The 15,553-nt window shown below is 46.6% G+C and overlaps 7 protein-coding genes across 7 annotated transcripts; 4 read left to right on the forward strand and 3 right to left on the reverse strand.

Annotated features, from left to right (window-relative positions):
* Positions 1–712: 712 nt before the first annotated feature.
* On the forward strand, positions 713–1,638 carry EV420DRAFT_653282 (uncharacterized protein). Its single transcript, XM_060482938.1, has 2 exons — positions 713–1,063; positions 1,119–1,638. Exons 1-2 carry the CDS (start codon positions 837–839, stop codon positions 1,153–1,155), a joined length of 264 nt encoding a protein of 87 aa, XP_060337482.1. The 5' UTR covers positions 713–836; the 3' UTR covers positions 1,156–1,638.
* Positions 1,639–1,687: 49 nt separating this feature from the next.
* Positions 1,688–2,508, reverse strand: EV420DRAFT_1474309 (ricin B lectin domain-containing protein; the record flags this gene model as incomplete). The annotated part of the gene is made up of 5 exons (XM_060469199.1): positions 1,688–1,707; positions 1,739–1,785; positions 1,836–1,939; positions 1,994–2,071; positions 2,125–2,508. The coding sequence occupies 5 exons, from the start codon at positions 2,506–2,508 to the stop codon at positions 1,688–1,690; spliced, it is 633 nt and encodes a 210-aa protein (XP_060337483.1).
* A 1,081-nt stretch (positions 2,509–3,589) lies between these two features.
* On the forward strand, positions 3,590–5,483 carry EV420DRAFT_1474310 (uncharacterized protein; the record flags this gene model as incomplete). Its single annotated transcript, XM_060469200.1, has 9 exons — positions 3,590–3,619; positions 3,666–3,724; positions 3,765–3,872; positions 4,006–4,060; positions 4,114–4,143; positions 4,180–4,246; positions 4,279–4,787; positions 4,983–5,126; positions 5,271–5,483. 9 exons carry the CDS (start codon positions 3,590–3,592, stop codon positions 5,481–5,483), a joined length of 1,215 nt encoding a protein of 404 aa, XP_060337484.1.
* A 663-nt stretch (positions 5,484–6,146) lies between these two features.
* EV420DRAFT_1635926 (uncharacterized protein) lies at positions 6,147–9,095 on the reverse strand (the record flags this gene model as incomplete). Its single annotated transcript, XM_060476510.1, has 6 exons — positions 6,147–6,494; positions 6,544–7,643; positions 7,700–7,860; positions 7,974–8,036; positions 8,089–8,447; positions 8,499–9,095. 6 exons carry the CDS (start codon positions 9,093–9,095, stop codon positions 6,147–6,149), a joined length of 2,628 nt encoding a protein of 875 aa, XP_060337485.1.
* A 499-nt stretch (positions 9,096–9,594) lies between these two features.
* EV420DRAFT_1474312 (uncharacterized protein) lies at positions 9,595–10,308 on the forward strand (the record flags this gene model as incomplete). Its single annotated transcript, XM_060469201.1, has 3 exons — positions 9,595–9,658; positions 9,710–10,130; positions 10,185–10,308. 3 exons carry the CDS (start codon positions 9,595–9,597, stop codon positions 10,306–10,308), a joined length of 609 nt encoding a protein of 202 aa, XP_060337486.1.
* A 1,064-nt stretch (positions 10,309–11,372) lies between these two features.
* On the reverse strand, positions 11,373–12,294 carry EV420DRAFT_1635928 (uncharacterized protein; the record flags this gene model as incomplete). Its single annotated transcript, XM_060476511.1, has 5 exons — positions 11,373–11,750; positions 11,801–11,956; positions 12,011–12,076; positions 12,130–12,206; positions 12,267–12,294. The coding sequence occupies 5 exons, from the start codon at positions 12,292–12,294 to the stop codon at positions 11,373–11,375; spliced, it is 705 nt and encodes a 234-aa protein (XP_060337487.1).
* Positions 12,295–12,950: 656 nt separating this feature from the next.
* Positions 12,951–14,109, forward strand: EV420DRAFT_1698898 (uncharacterized protein; the record flags this gene model as incomplete). The annotated part of the gene is made up of 4 exons (XM_060479465.1): positions 12,951–13,030; positions 13,092–13,151; positions 13,198–13,362; positions 13,415–14,109. The coding sequence occupies 4 exons, from the start codon at positions 12,951–12,953 to the stop codon at positions 13,776–13,778; spliced, it is 669 nt and encodes a 222-aa protein (XP_060337488.1). The 3' UTR covers positions 13,779–14,109.
* Between the last annotated feature and the right edge of the window lie 1,444 nt (positions 14,110–15,553).

Raw genomic sequence — 15,553 nt, forward strand, 5'->3', positions numbered from 1 at the left:
AGTTTGGAGCGAGGGAATCAGCGACTTTGAAAGAAGGACTTGTTTCTGCCATCTAGAAATATGCACCATCAAAGCGAGAGGTACAGCCGGTCTGTGCTATGGCTTGCACGTACACCCCCGTACTGGTTCAGGATTCCCACGCATGTGGTTCGATGTCAATGTGACCTCGCTAGGCCATGACAGTGTTTCCGCTCCTTCGAGATTGCCGCCGTATTAAAGCGCTTGCATGTACATTCAGAATTAAAATGCTCACGAAATGGATGGTTGATTGCGAGTTCCTGTCTAGAGCGCATGAATCTGCAGGAGCAAGACGTATGCTGCGAAGTGGTATTTGCCTTCTCTTCTGCGGAAGGCCAGCGCGTCTCTTCTAATGCCAATTTATCCTCACCATTCCTCTCATTTCTCGTCCGTATCCGGGAATCCTTCGCAGACCAATCCGCCGCTAGCTCACTTCGGGATAGTGGCTCCTTTGATTAGTGCACACACCAGAACCAACCTCACCTGCGATGCGATGCGGCTTGACTTCGTACCTGATTTTTGGATATTTAAGCGCCGTTATAGTGGATTTTCGCTTATTCCCTCCTGGGACGTCAATTCCTAATATGAGCGCTGAAGATACCGTCTTGGTTTCCACCAACGAAGCGACGGTCCCGTACCTCAGGGTTCTATAGTGAAAATCGACGTGGTAAGGCTACATAATAATCGTGAGTCCATCGCTGGCCAGACCAAACCTTCGCACGTTGTTTGACCTACCTTCAATTTCAGCGCATTATTGGAAAGACCCAGAGACGTTCAATCCGTCGATATTTCTGGATAATTGGCCCAGGGAGGCGTTTATGTCATTCAGTCAGGGTGCGCGTGCATGCATGGGTCGGAAGCATGTTCTCCAGTCGTTCAATGATAGACCACTAATGAGCATGTGTAGATTTTTTGAAACTGAGGGTATCGCTGTACTCACAATGCTCATCTCGAAATACAAAATAACCATCAGAGAAAAGCCTGGGGAAACTTTCGAAGAAACAAAGTACAGAGTTTTGAAAACGAGAATCGGTATTACTTTGACGTGAGTGTCTTTGTTCTTGGCTAAGGATGTATATGTTGATGTTGTGAAAATGAAGACCTGTTCACACGCCACTTGTGTTTACAAGACGATAGTGAGGACCACAAACTTCTTGCTTGTAATTTTGCTAGTTGACTTGTAGCTTACATTCGTACCACCGACGGGACCACAATGTATTGCGTGAAAAATTAGAGGTTTTTCACCAAATTAGTTTTTCACGGTAATTTTCCAATAAGTTACCAGGCTGGGAGTAGGGGTTTGGCACATGGATAGGTTATTTACCAAATTCAGAGCTCGACTTCAGGCAACACAGAGAAGGAAAAATGACGGGTAGTCTGGAGTGCAGGAAAAGATAGTCTGAGGCTTCTGGCTGAGATAGATGAAGCAAACATAAAAGATGCACAATTGTACTCACCATGGTGCCGTGAAGCGGCGAGAAAAAAATATTCGATTTTACCATGTGACTTGGTAATTTACCGTAATATATTATATACAGATACGAGTTCCACGAGTATATAATAAAGACGGCTTGCCAGGCTAATATACTTGGTAAATTACCACCCCCTTTCTTGGTAACTTACCGTAACTAACCTCGGACAAGGGTTTTCATGCAGCACTAGCCACCAACTAGTTGCGCTCAGAACATGCTGCAGATTGGAGGCCAGATTGATTACTTACTCGGATTTCCATTCTGATCAGCGCCATGAGGATCGAGCTCTCCGCCGCTACAATACTATTCAGCTAAGCTCGACAACCGCATGCAAACTAAACATACGTGTCACCTCCGGAGTTATTGATCGAAACAGTAGGAAGAGAAGAGACATGGTCATCAGTGTTCCAAACTTGGTTGGGGCTGGTTCCGCAAGACCAAAGTTGGATCTAATAGTATATCGTATTAGCCAAAATCGTTCTGGCGGGGAAAAAGACGCGGACCTGGTTCCCAGCTGATTGGTTTCCATCGGTGAGATCGAGACACGTGCTGTGACTGGTCCAAGCAAGATGGTTGTCGTACTACAAACAGTCTGAGCCAACACAAGTGCGAAAGAAAGGACCGTTAGACTTACGGTGTAATAGAACTGCTGGTTGGGATTCGAGTTGGTGGAGCAAGTCCAGACTTGCAGCTTGACACCATCAGCAGTACTTCCATTAGTGACATCCAAGCATTTAGTGCCGAATACTTGGACAGTGCCGCCAGTGAAGGTCCACTTTTGAGAAGTCGCTCCAGTACAGGCTTCGATAGTGACAATGGCGCCATCGCTGTCGCTCGCCGCATTCAAACACATGCCTGCGATGACAACGTTAATGGAGACCGCCTCAACAAATCTTTCGTCCTCACCATTGTTAAGGAGGGGTTCAATAAGTAGCTCTCCAGGATATGAAGGTGTCTGAGCAGAGGCAAGAGCAGCAGCCGCAGACACAACGACAAGTAGTTTTTGCGCTATCAACATGGTTCTGAATGAGTGTGAAGAGAAGAGATGAGTAGAAAAGAACTGAGGACACTCGTGCGCGTTTTATAGGTCATCGTGGATCCTTGTTCGACGTAAAAAGATCGTAAAACATCAAGGACCAAGCCGTTACCGAGCATCAACTCCATCGGCGGTCCCATGCCCAGCCGCCGCCAAAATGTATTGGAAAAACCTGAGCGTAAGCCTGATCAAAGCGCCACCCCAGAGATGAATTCTGCGAATTTTTGAAGATTGATCGGTCTTCAAGCTTCAATAGAAGATCCCTTGACCCTGGCGCTTAATTTTCCATGCAGTACCAACTGTAAGGCTCTCCCCTTGCTGTAGAAAGACCAGAATCTGCAGCGCGTCCATGAATATACCATATGTTGAAACCCACTAGAAGAATTTGTGATTAATGAAAGGCAGAATGGACGGTAATACTAACCGACTATCTTCCGGCCCCATCATGCGTCATGACCCTTAAACTCAACCCGGTACCGTGACTTGCTTAACGAACTTCATTACTTACATTGTATCTTAAGGTATCGCTGCGTTTCGGCCTTACCCGTTCTGACCTGCCAGTTACGATCCGTTGCCTTTCACTTATTATGTACGTTGTCCTCTGTTACTGTCATTACTGACTCTCTCTGACGACAACGACATGCGTCGGTCGGCATCCGGATTTTTCTCGCTATTACTACTTGCAATTGACATGTTTTGAATTTACATACTGTCTCTCAAATATGCTTGACTTCGTGAAATGATATTCGCATTGCTAAGAGGTTAGAACCGAACTTGGCTGTGCGATGGTAAAGACTCGTTGCGTCACCCCCGCCATGTTTCACATATAGCGGCCCTTATATGCTATGCACCATACCTACCACCTAAGCTGCATGGTTTAATGCAAAACAACCTATCCTGTCAGAAAAGTGTATTTTCTCCAGTAGTTATAGTGGAACCGAAAATACATTTTCTCCAGTAACAATAGGGAGCTGACAGCGTGTCAAATACCAAATTAAATCTGAAAATTTTGAATTTTATCCAATGATTCGCAATTTCACGTGCTCCAAACCAAACCCACCGTATGCCATGGCATCATCCCGACGCTTGCCTAGTATGTTACTATCCCATCGAGATCTGCTGCCTCGAGATCCATCTAGGCGATCTGTGCAGGCAGGAACGACCACTGTCAGATCTTGCTCACGGAAGCCGCTCTCAGGTACGTGACTGACGCATTCGGACGCGTGCTTTGTGCCTAGATCTTTGAGGTTTCCAGCCTTGTTGTCCGTTCTCAAAATTCAGGAGAGTGAAGAGTCCATCGAAAGCTTGAAAGTAGTACTAGTAGTACAGGGAGTAACAGAGAAATCGTGAGTCTGTCACTGCATGATTATCTAAGCATGTGCTCTTGACCGTCGCCATTACCATCACTCTCGCTCTCGACGGTGCCGTTTTCGACACTACCGCCAACGACTCTGATATTCACTCGTCGTTGGTTCCTAGCCTCTCATCTCCAGCCCCTCCACAGTCACCAGGCCTATCTGAGTCTGTAAAAAAGGTGAGTTTCACCATTTTCATCTGACATGTCATCAGGACTTACCATTTTTTCAGAATGTCCTCGAAGTTCAAGTTGGCATTAGAGTAAGCGAACTTCCGTGGTACGCATTGTGGTGGTAGACTGACTGGCGCAGGCACGTGAAGGTTTTCTTGAAGGCTGTAGTGCGTCGTCCAGGTTCGGGTTCAGGTGAGTCCTCCGTTGTTCTTGTGTCGGCGAAGCTGAAGTTATTGTGGGGAAAGGCAACTATATTCCTGCCGCGCCGATCGCCCACACTGCTACTCCCATCACCACTGATCCAGAACCATCGTCGTCTACACTACCCGCACCCGCTACCCAAGTCGTTGCGTCCCTACCAAGTCTCGTACCATCATCCACCAGCATTAACACCGTCACCGCATCCCCGTATCCTGCTGCAGAACTGTCATCCATTCAAAGTTCTGTGCAGCCATTGACCACTATTGAGATCGATACTGCGCCGCCCCCATATTCATCCATTCCCGTGCAGCCATCCACCAGCAATGAGTCTGACACTGCACCACCCCCGTATTCCGCCACTCAAAATGTCGCATCTCAGTTACTCATTCCGAATCCCGCACCGGTGTTTACAGCCACCAACTCTGTACCGTCGACGCATCCTGCTGCTCAGGGCATCACGGCTCAGTCATTCGTTCTGACTAATGTTCCCGTCAACATCCGCCGCCGTGGCACATATTTCCCTCCTGGCTCGGTGCCCCAATTTTGATGAATCAAAGCAGAGGACCACAATTTTGAAAAGCGTTGAAGGAAATATACCGTTGATTTACTGTTGATTTACTGTTTCAGATGTGTTCTGTTAAAAAAGAACAAAAAATATACCTTTGATTTTGGGTCACCCTGCTCTATCCCGTTCCCGTGGATTATTTGAGGACTAGCCGATGCCCAGGGAGGGAGGAGGACCGGAAACTGGGACAGTTTCTTTCTTGGCAAGTCAGCCCTGCAAAAAAATGAGGCAGCAATTCTCATTTTGGTGGTAGCTGTCGATGCTGCTGTCAATACCGGCAAGTCGGCACGCATATGCCAAATTAAGGTATGCCATCCCGACAGAACGACAACGCTAGGGGACCGTGTTGTGGGCTTTAACAGACTGAATATCAGACACCAAGCCAGAGAAAATAATACTGAAAACATACCTTTGCGCTGGATGACAGTAGATCCCACAGAATAAACATAGTCTTTATTAAAGCTCCCAGTACCTTTCAGCGCGGACCCCAAAGAAATGCTTCCTAAATTTCGCAGCATTAGACTATACGGTAAACGGCGCAAGCAGAGTCTTCTTACACAAGATCCAGTAGTTCTGGGACACCAAACACCCAGAATCATGATTGAAAACCCCACTGCAGCAGTGAACAAGAAAGCACAGAAATATAGGGATGACGAAGTTTAAGCTGGCGACGAGAAAGATTGCACCTGAGAAGGTGAAGTAAACTAATCCTATCCTTTCGAGAACCTGAAAACTGAAATGGAAACTTTACATCAATGAGAAGGTAGGGTGAAGAGAAAACGCACACGTACTATCATCATGGTTCAAAGCCTCGCAACAGAGAAAGCACCGCTAATGGTAGCGGACTCGGCTCGCACACTAAAGCATGGTTCTTGCGTTCTGCTTTCTGCGTAGTCATCTTTGGCTTGCCACCAAGGCTGCGAGAACAGTCATAGAAAGTGGAGAGGGCAGGACAAGTATACTGTTTATACATGTTTGGAAAGCCCGTTTCCTGCCTAAGGGACTCTTTTTTACAACAGCACAAGTATATTTATTTGTCCAAAATAAAGAGATTATCAACCCTAAAAGCTATGATGAGAATATCTACAGCAAGTATAAGAAATGTTAGAAGCCAAGAAGTGAAATTTGTGTTGTACATTATGAGTTCCAGTATGGTAAGCAAGACAACAGAGGGGAACAGACAGTAATCACGTACTGTGCAAGACGTCGAACGTCGAAAACAACCAAGAAAACAACCAAGAAGATATAGACAAAAGCAATAACTTACATATACGCCATCTCCTGTCCCACACTGGAAGATGCACTGCCTCGGTCTTCTCTGAGCTGTTACATGAGAACATCGATTGTCTTCGATACATCTGAAACCATTCGAAACCACAGCTGCTCCGTTCCTCTACATGCGTGACCCCACCAAAATAAACCAAAAATGACAGTAACAATGCCTTGACGCCCTCCTTTCCAAAGACACTTCAAAGGCTTCGAGTAATCCGGCTTCGGAAGCCCGGAATTGTCATTCGAACGTCTCCAGGCAGGGTTGAGGTGGTTCCACCAGTTGACCAGCTGTCTACCATAACGAGATGCATCCACGATGAAGAGTTCGACATTGAAGTAACGGGTCCCGTCGAGCCACTGGGTGAGTTCTTGAGGTCGTCGCTTCCCAAGGGAGTACTTACCCTACAAGACAATCAGTTAAGATCATACATGTCGAGTGCGGAATATATACCTCTGTTTTTGCCTTGACTTTCCACATGTCAGATTCCAGTTTATACCACTTTTCGACGAGACTAAGCCACATGGGGCCCAAAGATTGATCTTGCATAGCCATCAAGCTCTCTTGGTGCCACTGTGGTGGACCCGAATCCTTCTCGGCACCACAAAGGGTGATCACTTCCCTGGGAGGGGGCGCTTTACGCTGCCTCGCTTGCCTGGGCAAGTTCGCGATGTCAGGAAGCACTGAAGGAGCGGAAAGGGTCGAGCGAAGGTCTGATGTTGGTGTCGCTGTCATGTGGTAGTTGGTGGCCGGCTCGCTCTCATGCATAATTACGTCAGCAGCAAGTTGGTCCGACGGGGCCTGGGAGTCAGACGAGGTAGCAGACGACACGGTGGCAGCGTAATGAGATTCGGTAACGGTTTGTGCAGATCGATCAGGAGAGGCGAATATGTCAGACAATCCTAAGGACTCCATGAATTGAGACAAGTCACCGTCGGAACCAGATACTTCGGCATTCCAAGATGAATTGGATTTGACGGTACCCGAAAAGTCAGGCCATTGCGACCGGAGCAAGTCCACATCCATGTCAAAAGAAGAGTTGGCTACATTGGCACCGAAATGATCGTCGTTGATGCCTGATAAAGCCGGTGAAGACAACATAATCGAATCCAAGGGTTTCATCGAATCGTCAGAATGAGAATATCCCCACAAGACATTGTGCAAATCAGGGTTGGTATCCATCTCGACGCCCTGACCTCCGGATTGGGGAGAGATGAGCGCTGTCTCTCGGGGGGGAGCTGCTTCAGTAGTGATCGGTGACGAAGAAATAGATGCTGAAGATGTCGTGACTGGCGAAGAATGAACTACTGGTGATGGGATGCGGGACCAGGGCAGGGGTTCCGATGACATTTGAGCTGGTGGTGCCATTTGTGACTGGGCAACAGGAGTGGTTGCTTCTTCAGGAAGCTGGAATGAATCCTGTTCATTGGAAGCTCTTGAGACTGCAACACCATTTCCAGCAGCATCGTCATGTACCAATGTTGCCGGATCAACGTCCGCAGGACTCTCGATGTGCGCCTCTGGTTCAACGGCAGGTGCAGGTCCATTGCGACCTACTGTATCCCTTGGTTAGAAGGCTAGTAGGTAAAGACGATAGCAGAACACATACCCTGGACTTTTTTCATGTGATACATGAAGGGGAGACCATAGTACTGACTGAAAGCCCTGCTCTCTCCCTCAGGGGTACCAGGGATGTGCCCAATCTCTGCAGTGTCGTTGAACGAATTGATGAAGTTCTTGCCGTCACTTGTGGTACAGCCATAGTTGAATCTTTAAGATAGTCAGTTTGATAACACCAAGAAAGAAATGACTCCACCTATGCCATTGTTCTGATTCTTCCCATGCGAGGATCAACGCCGCCGGCAATAACCACGACGCCCCACTGGAGGTAATTGACTAAATTTTTGGTCATGCCTTCGAATTCGTGATCAAGAGAATCGATGACACTGTGAAAATGAGGGTTAAAATAGCAGCAGAATTAGCATATGAGACACGTACGATGCCTTTTTGTCGCTGCTGAGATCTGAAGCCCCCAGCTTGCCTTCCCTGAATGCTGTGATAAGCTCTCTTTCCTTCTCGACGCAATCGTTAATATCTTTCTTGATCTCTGGTGTCTCGTTGTCCCAGATATACTTGGTCATGTCTCGAACGAGCGAAATATTGTTGGTAGGGATACCGCGTCGAGCTGCCTCCGCGGCGACGTGTGGATAGACTCTAGTCGGGTAATATTTGCCCGAATACAAGTGAACGGCTTGCGGGATGCGTGGCAGGACGACGTTAACTTGTAGTCGTCCGATTTTTCCTACCTTGGGGATAGCATGAGTGATGCGATTGTTATTAAACCAATTCTTCAGTTGCTAGCAAAATATTATGAGTACGGAGACAAACAAGAGGATGACTGAGCTCACATTGCGGCGCATCACAACGAAACAGAGCAGGACAGCAAGGACTCTGTCGTAGTCAGGTAATTGGGTCTTGTTGACTAGTGGACAGTTGTCATAACACGGCTTCATGGTGGGACCAAAGTCCAGACACCCTTCCGACATCCTTGGGTAGCTCGCACCAGGAGGAGAGTCATGCACACCTATGAGGTAAGATGGAATAAGGCAAATTTTGTCGTCACAATCCAGGAGGTATGACCCAAAACTCTCTGGAAACTGCCTGTGCCATCTTCCATTGGTGCGGGCCCTAAAAACGCGCAAGAGGCCATTAGCGGAGTGATAGTGGTATTCAGGCAAGAGTTCTTTCAGAAGCCCAGTCTGCATATGGCTCGTCTTCCTGTTCTTGTGAAATTGGATGGAAGTGTTGACATCCGTCGAGGTCGTCGAGGTTGCCGAATCCGTTAACAGAGGGTCAGAAGGATCGTAGACTTCAGCAGTCTGCTGCTGCTGTAGGCATTTTACAAGTGAGCACCGGGAATTTTCGTGTGATATGCTCCGATCCAAATTACTCTTCAGCTGCTTCCGAGGGACACGGGTAGTAGGAATAGCCCGAACTCGTCCCATGGCTGTACAGAATCAATTGAGCTAAAGCCTCAAGAATTATGATGAAAGACTCTACTTACTTGCGCGTGGTATATTCTGTTCTTGGTTTTTGTCTAATATTCGTCTGACTGTCGCCCTGCGAATACGTGATCAAAATAAAATCTGCGACTAGCAAGAAGGGGGCGAACCATGAGGAATGTCTGAAAGCAAGAATGGGGAATCGACTCGGACACTTGCCATTTTATATTCACAGGATTTTTGGAAGACGTGCTTTGCTCTGTCAGACCGAAGCACGCGAGTCCGTCGCAGATAAAGTGGGTTTTCAAATTGTACTTCACTGTGTACAATTAAATTGAATTCAATGGTACTTCGCTTTGAATTGAATTCAATTGTACACAGCGAAGTGCAATTAAATTCAATTCAATTGTACCCCGAAACTGTATATAATCTCATAAAAATACAACTGGTGCCCATCACCAAACTTTCCTGTCTACTGCAAATCAGCCTTCAAGCTTCAATCATGACACCGATCACCACTGAACAACTTGTGGCAGCTCTCGCTACTTTGGGAATCCGCCCAAGCGGTGCGTGTTTGTTGTTATTCTAGTCATTTTGTGCTGATCCGTCTTCACCAGCTTCGGGTCCCGCCGTCCGCGATGCTCACAACAACAACTCGTCTGAAGTTGTCGAAGGCCCACTACACAGTTTCTATTGTCTTAATTGTGCTTATCCGAATGTCATCTCTCTAAACGCTATTCCAACACTTATCGCCATTGCCAACCATCACAAGGCCCTGCCCTCGGCGTCTCCTGCACCGCGAAGCAGTGTTCAACCTTCAGCCCCATCTGCGGGTGTAGCTCCCGCTTCCGCTGGAACCCCTGCCACCAGTGCCAGTGCTTCCCAGGTCGCCGCCAATGCGCCACCCAGTACCCATGCGGTTCATCAGGGTTCAGCACCTCCTTCCATTACTAGCCCTTCTGTTCAGGCAAATGTCGGACCAGATGGTCCTTGGTATACCATCACTAAAGGCCGTGCCATCGGAGTCTACAGTGGCTGGTATGTTTGGCCCCTTGCCTATCCTATTCAGCTGCATTCTCACAAATATGCTAGGCAAAACGTAACCCCCCTGGTGACTGGCGTGGGGAGGGCTTGTTTCTTTCGTTACCCTACTCAGGCAGCTGCTCAGGCCGCATTCGATGAAGCAGTCTGCACTGGAGTTGTGGAAATCCTGTAAGGTGTGGTATTTCTTGTTTCCCTCTGCCTCCTAGCACTGATATCCTTCATATTTCACACTCCTTTTCAAGACAGTCTTTACTTGATTTTTGGTATATAATGTTCAGTATCTACGCTTCTTGGACCTAGTGTTATGTACCTCCCCAGTTTGTCCTTCCATACCTACCGCCAATCAAATGTTATCCTCTTGTCTGCTATACCTCTTCTTTCCGATGTCATCCCTAGGTCGGGTTTGCCATATGCCGCCGTTCTCGCAAGTGTCTGCCACGTTCTCTTGGCTTTACTCCCTCTTTTCAGATGTCGGAACAGCCTACTCGAATGGAAACCTGAAGGAGGGGACAATGTGCACCAATGATGCAACCTTCGTCTGTTTCATCTGTTTTCATTGCGTCTCGGGTTCTTCGAAGCACCGGTATCGGGTTCCGCTTCGTATAAGGGATTCTTTGCCTCGTGCTGATCACCTGACATCTCCTGACAGATACTGGACGACTCTCGAACATGACCTAGAGCAATAGCATTCTGAAGCCTTCAGTCTCCTTAGGTAAAAAGCCCCAAGAAGATTTATTTATTTTACTCCATGGAGAGAGTATATGCGGTGCAACGCGCTGTCAAGAAGTATCTATCTGTTGGGAAAATATGGGCCCCGGCGAGAAAGTATGCAAGCGGCGCAGCGCATAGTTAAGACGTATCTTTTTGCTGACAGGCTGTAAAAATATGTACTCAGAGAGTGTGTATGCAGTGCAACGCGTTGCCAAGAACCATCTATTTGTTAGGAAACATGTAACCCATTGAGAGTATATGCACACGGCGCGTTGTCAACTTGTTATATATCTTTATTGAGAAAATATGTACCCCATTGAGAAATAAGAAGTTCATCGAGACACCAACGTGAGCCCAGACACGCCTGATTTGAGTATACGTAGTTATTTCATGCATCTAAAGTAAGAGTCTCTCATTAGGAAGAAAGAAAGTTTATTGGTCGTCATTGCTCCTGGAACATACAGCAAGCTATTGTTAGAACACGGGGATCATTCTTATTCAGAGATACATGTAGACATAGACATATCAAACAGAACGGTTCTCTGCTTCAAAAACAGTAGCCACCCAGAGGGCAATAGCGGCATGATGAGCTTCATCTCGTTGCTCCTTGAGTTCTACCATGAGAGAGAGTCGGCTCTCAAAGTCCTTATCCACCACACTATCCGTAGTCTCATATGCCAACACCCTCCAACGCCTAATCCGTGCAGTCGTACCACTATCAACCGTTCCGTCAGACTCATCAGAGACAGAACCTTCCATGGTCACTCTCTCAGCGTCCACGCTCTGCTCATCTTGAAGGCCTTCCGATGCTTGTTGGGTGCTTGGGAGAAGCATATGTTGCTCAAGGGCATGCCCGTCTTTGGCCAGGCCACTCCTGTCGTAATCCATCTCCTCCTCTAAGTGCTGGCAGTTGTGTCAGCAGAGGAGTATCGAAGAAGCTAGAAGATACTAACCACTTGCAGCGACTGGACAGTGTCTGGGTAAAGTGCAATAAACCGTGACAAAAAGAGGCTCTGCCACGCCCTTCCACGGCCATCAGAGACAGTGTGAGCATAGTCATTTATGTTATCCTGGAAGGCGCGCTGGTCATATTTGAGTTGAAGAGCAGCCTGAATTCAACCATCAGCAGTGCACTACGAGATTGGATTCAGAAGAGGACCCACCAGTAATTGTTTCTTGTACTCTTGTATCAAGCAGAAGCCCGTGTCGTTGCCGGTGAGAGAACATTTCTGCCGGAATGCGTGTGCTCAGCATTAGTAAAGTAAGGTGAGAAAAGACTCACAGATTCCATGCTCAGAACAGTCGCTTCGACGCGTGAGTGAGAGACAACATATACAGGGAGACACGGCGAAGTTGAACCTATACAGGATCACGTGAAATGGTGCCATGAGGATTCCTTCGAGAAAGTGAGAAACTCACTGTATGCAGCAAATAAGTCGGTAATCATAATCAACGACGATGCATCTCAGACTGAGACCACTACTGCCAACTCACCCAATTAATCTCCTGCTCCGATGAGTCCAGCTATGACCGCCATGTCAACAAGCGAGCCATTTCCTCCAAGTTCTTTGCCAGTGAATGATATGTTCACACGTAAAAATAGGCGTCCATGCTACCGTGATGAGATGTCCCGATTTCCAGGTAAATATCGATAAGAAAACCGAGCTTGAAATCCTCTGTAGATCGCAAGGAATAGGACCTTTAATAGTACTAGCCGCTCAAAGAACTTGAATAGTGTTGATACACCGACACTTGCATTAGCTTCCAACTGAAGAGAAACACCTTTAAATCCGAGTCTTCATGCAACTATATTTACCACTGTGCACCGAAACTTCGCCAAGTAGTCCCGACAGAGAAAAGCTGAGACAGCCTTTCCTATGCAATTAATCTATCGGACTGGGTTAAATGAGGGATGTACCGAGCCCTTGCAAGTATTAATGCATTAGAGATGTATAATTTAACTCAAAATAAGTTTAACTGTCGCCAAAGGCAGTAGAAAGACGGCATAAAGAGTTTTGGTGAGACAATCAGACGAAAAACCCAAAATGGATGAAAGAGAGTTAATAGTCCCGCTTCGATTCTTCTTCCGTAACTTCTTCTCGCATGGGCCGTCCCAAAAAATATCACACTACAGAAGAAAAGCTACGCGCTATTCAAGATAAAAGTCAATGTTATTATGCGAAGTAAGTGTAATTCTCTATGTATGTAGTATTCAAAAGTAGTGCTTATTTTTGCTAGTCATAGACGGGAGATATCTGCTCGGCGAAAACTTAGCTATCAACCCCAATCCAGTCGCCGTGATAGGTACACTCTTAATCCTACTTTGACGTTCTGATATAGAATACACTAGAGATAAGCAGGAAGCTTTTCGGACTGCCCCACAAACTACATCACCCTCTCAAATTCGAAATGCAAACCGGTCAGCCGCCCACCAACCAGTCCCATCTTCGACAAGTAAATTCACAACTCGACTGAAGAAAATACGGAATACCAGCCAATACGAGGTTACACCAATGTAAGACACTCATTTCTTTCTGATTACTTTAACCTGAACTCGTTATTTCTAGTCCTGTCACCATACCTATGCCTGCCCCTCCCCCAGACCCCTTCCCAAAATTCGATGCAGAAGCCTTGACGGTCCTACAGGAGTTTGAAGATTTCCTTGTAGGCAAGGCACCTTCTGACTACGTCAAGTCTCTCCTCTGTCGCTATTTCAAGGACAACTCTCGGCGGCAAGGCGAGATAGGCCTCTTTGTGGAGCCTTTGGACGACCTTTATGAGATGCAGAAGGCATACGAGTCTATTTCGGCGAAGGCACTACAAACGGACGGCCCCAGTGAGCGCCAAAAAAAATTGGAATCTGCAGGAGAGAAGATTGGACAGCTTATTTCGTGGTTGGAGTGTTGGAAGTACAGAGGAGAATGTGTGTGAGAGAGAATTAATTAGCCTCTCGAGGGAGAGGCATCGTACTTAAATACAAGTTGTACTACTTCTAGAATTTACTACGGATTACTATATATGTCTACTATTGCAGTTAAATGTTCATGCTGCTTAGTCATGCTGAAGCTTCGAGTGCATTCTAGCACTAACTCAGGATTGCTATCCCAACACTCCCCCTCAATTCCGAGTCCCTAGAATACCTGCAGATAAATATTCATGTAATGGTCTTGGTAGTCCTTTAGTGAATATATCTGCTAAGTTCTCCTCTGAGGCGCAGTGCTGAACTTTGACTTCATTTGAAGCCATGCGCTCATGAACAAAATGATGACGGATATCAATGTGTTTTGATCATGCGTGGAATATTGGGTTTTCAGCGAATTTGATCGCTGATTGATTGTCGACCATAATAGTAGTTGCACCATCAGGTGGCAACCCTAATTTGGTTAGAAGCGCTTGCAACCATATTACTTCTCTAGTTGTGTGCGCGAGGGCCATATACTCTGCTTCCATAGTGGATAGGGCTACGGTGGGCTGTTTCTTTGAACTCCAAGTAACAGCTCCCCCTGCATAGGTACAGACATAACCAGATGTTGATCTTCTATCTGTTCTGTCTTCTCCCCAGTCTGAATCTGAATAGGGTATCAGTTCATCTGTAGTCTCTCCATATGTAATTCCTAAGTCTAGAGTTCCCTTCAAGTAACAGAAAACTCATTTGAGGGCTGTGACATGCTCAGCAGCCGGATTCTGCACATATTTGCTTAATTCCGTGACAGCATGTGCAATATCGGGCTGGGATCCATTTGCCGCATACATCAGAGATCCGACACCAGTGTGGTAATACTGTCTGATGGCTGTGTCAACACCTCAGGAATCTCCTTCGGGGATTTTCTCTAGCCGTACATTCGGGTCCATAGGCATTTTGACCGGTTTACAGTCTTTCATGCCCATTCTCTCGAGTACCTTGAGAATATATGCCTTCTGGGATAAGGTAATAGTGCCCTTCTCCCAATTTCTGTCTATCTTCATGCCCAATATATGTTGAATCTCCCCCATGTTTGTAACATTTAACTTCTTCTTAAGTTCTTCTTTCATGTTAGACATGGTTTCATCATCCTGGGCAAGCAGTGTCATGTCATCTACATGCACAGCTATAATTATGGGGCCTGATTTCGCTTGTCTGATGTATACACATTGATCACTGATCAATCTCGTGTATCCAAGTCCCAAAAATGTAGCGTTTAATTTTTCGTTCCAAACTCGGCCAGATTGCTTGAGTCCATACAATGTCAATTTGAGGTGTGCCGCTTTGCCGCTTCCATCAGAATATTCTGGCGGTTGAGCCATGTAAATAGATTCATTGAGCTTTCCATTTAGGTAAGCTCCGACGATATCCATTCCATGTATAATCAAGTTTCTTTGTGCGGCAATGGCCATAAGTAGGTGGAATGTGTCCAACCTGACAATGGGTGCATATGTCTCGAAGAAATCAATGCCGGGAACCTGCGAAAATCCTTTCGCAACGAGTCTGGCCTTGTATCTGGTGATTTTCCCATCACCATCCCTTTTTAATCTATAAGTCCACTTGCAATTTACAAGTGACCTGTCTTGGGGTAATTCCTCTAACTGCCATGTACCCAGAGAAGTCAATAGATTATATTCTTCATCCATTGCTTTCTTCCAATGATGCCAATCTGGCCTTGTTTTAGCTTCTTCAAGGCTTAATGGCTCATCACTGAGGTTATCTGCAGTCTCCCCCAGACATGCAT

The sequence above is a fragment of the Desarmillaria tabescens genome (assembly GCF_030435595.1).
Source record: "Desarmillaria tabescens strain CCBAS 213 chromosome Unknown EV420scaffold_3, whole genome shotgun sequence".
In the NCBI taxonomy this organism is placed as follows: domain Eukaryota; kingdom Fungi; phylum Basidiomycota; class Agaricomycetes; order Agaricales; family Physalacriaceae; genus Desarmillaria; species Desarmillaria tabescens.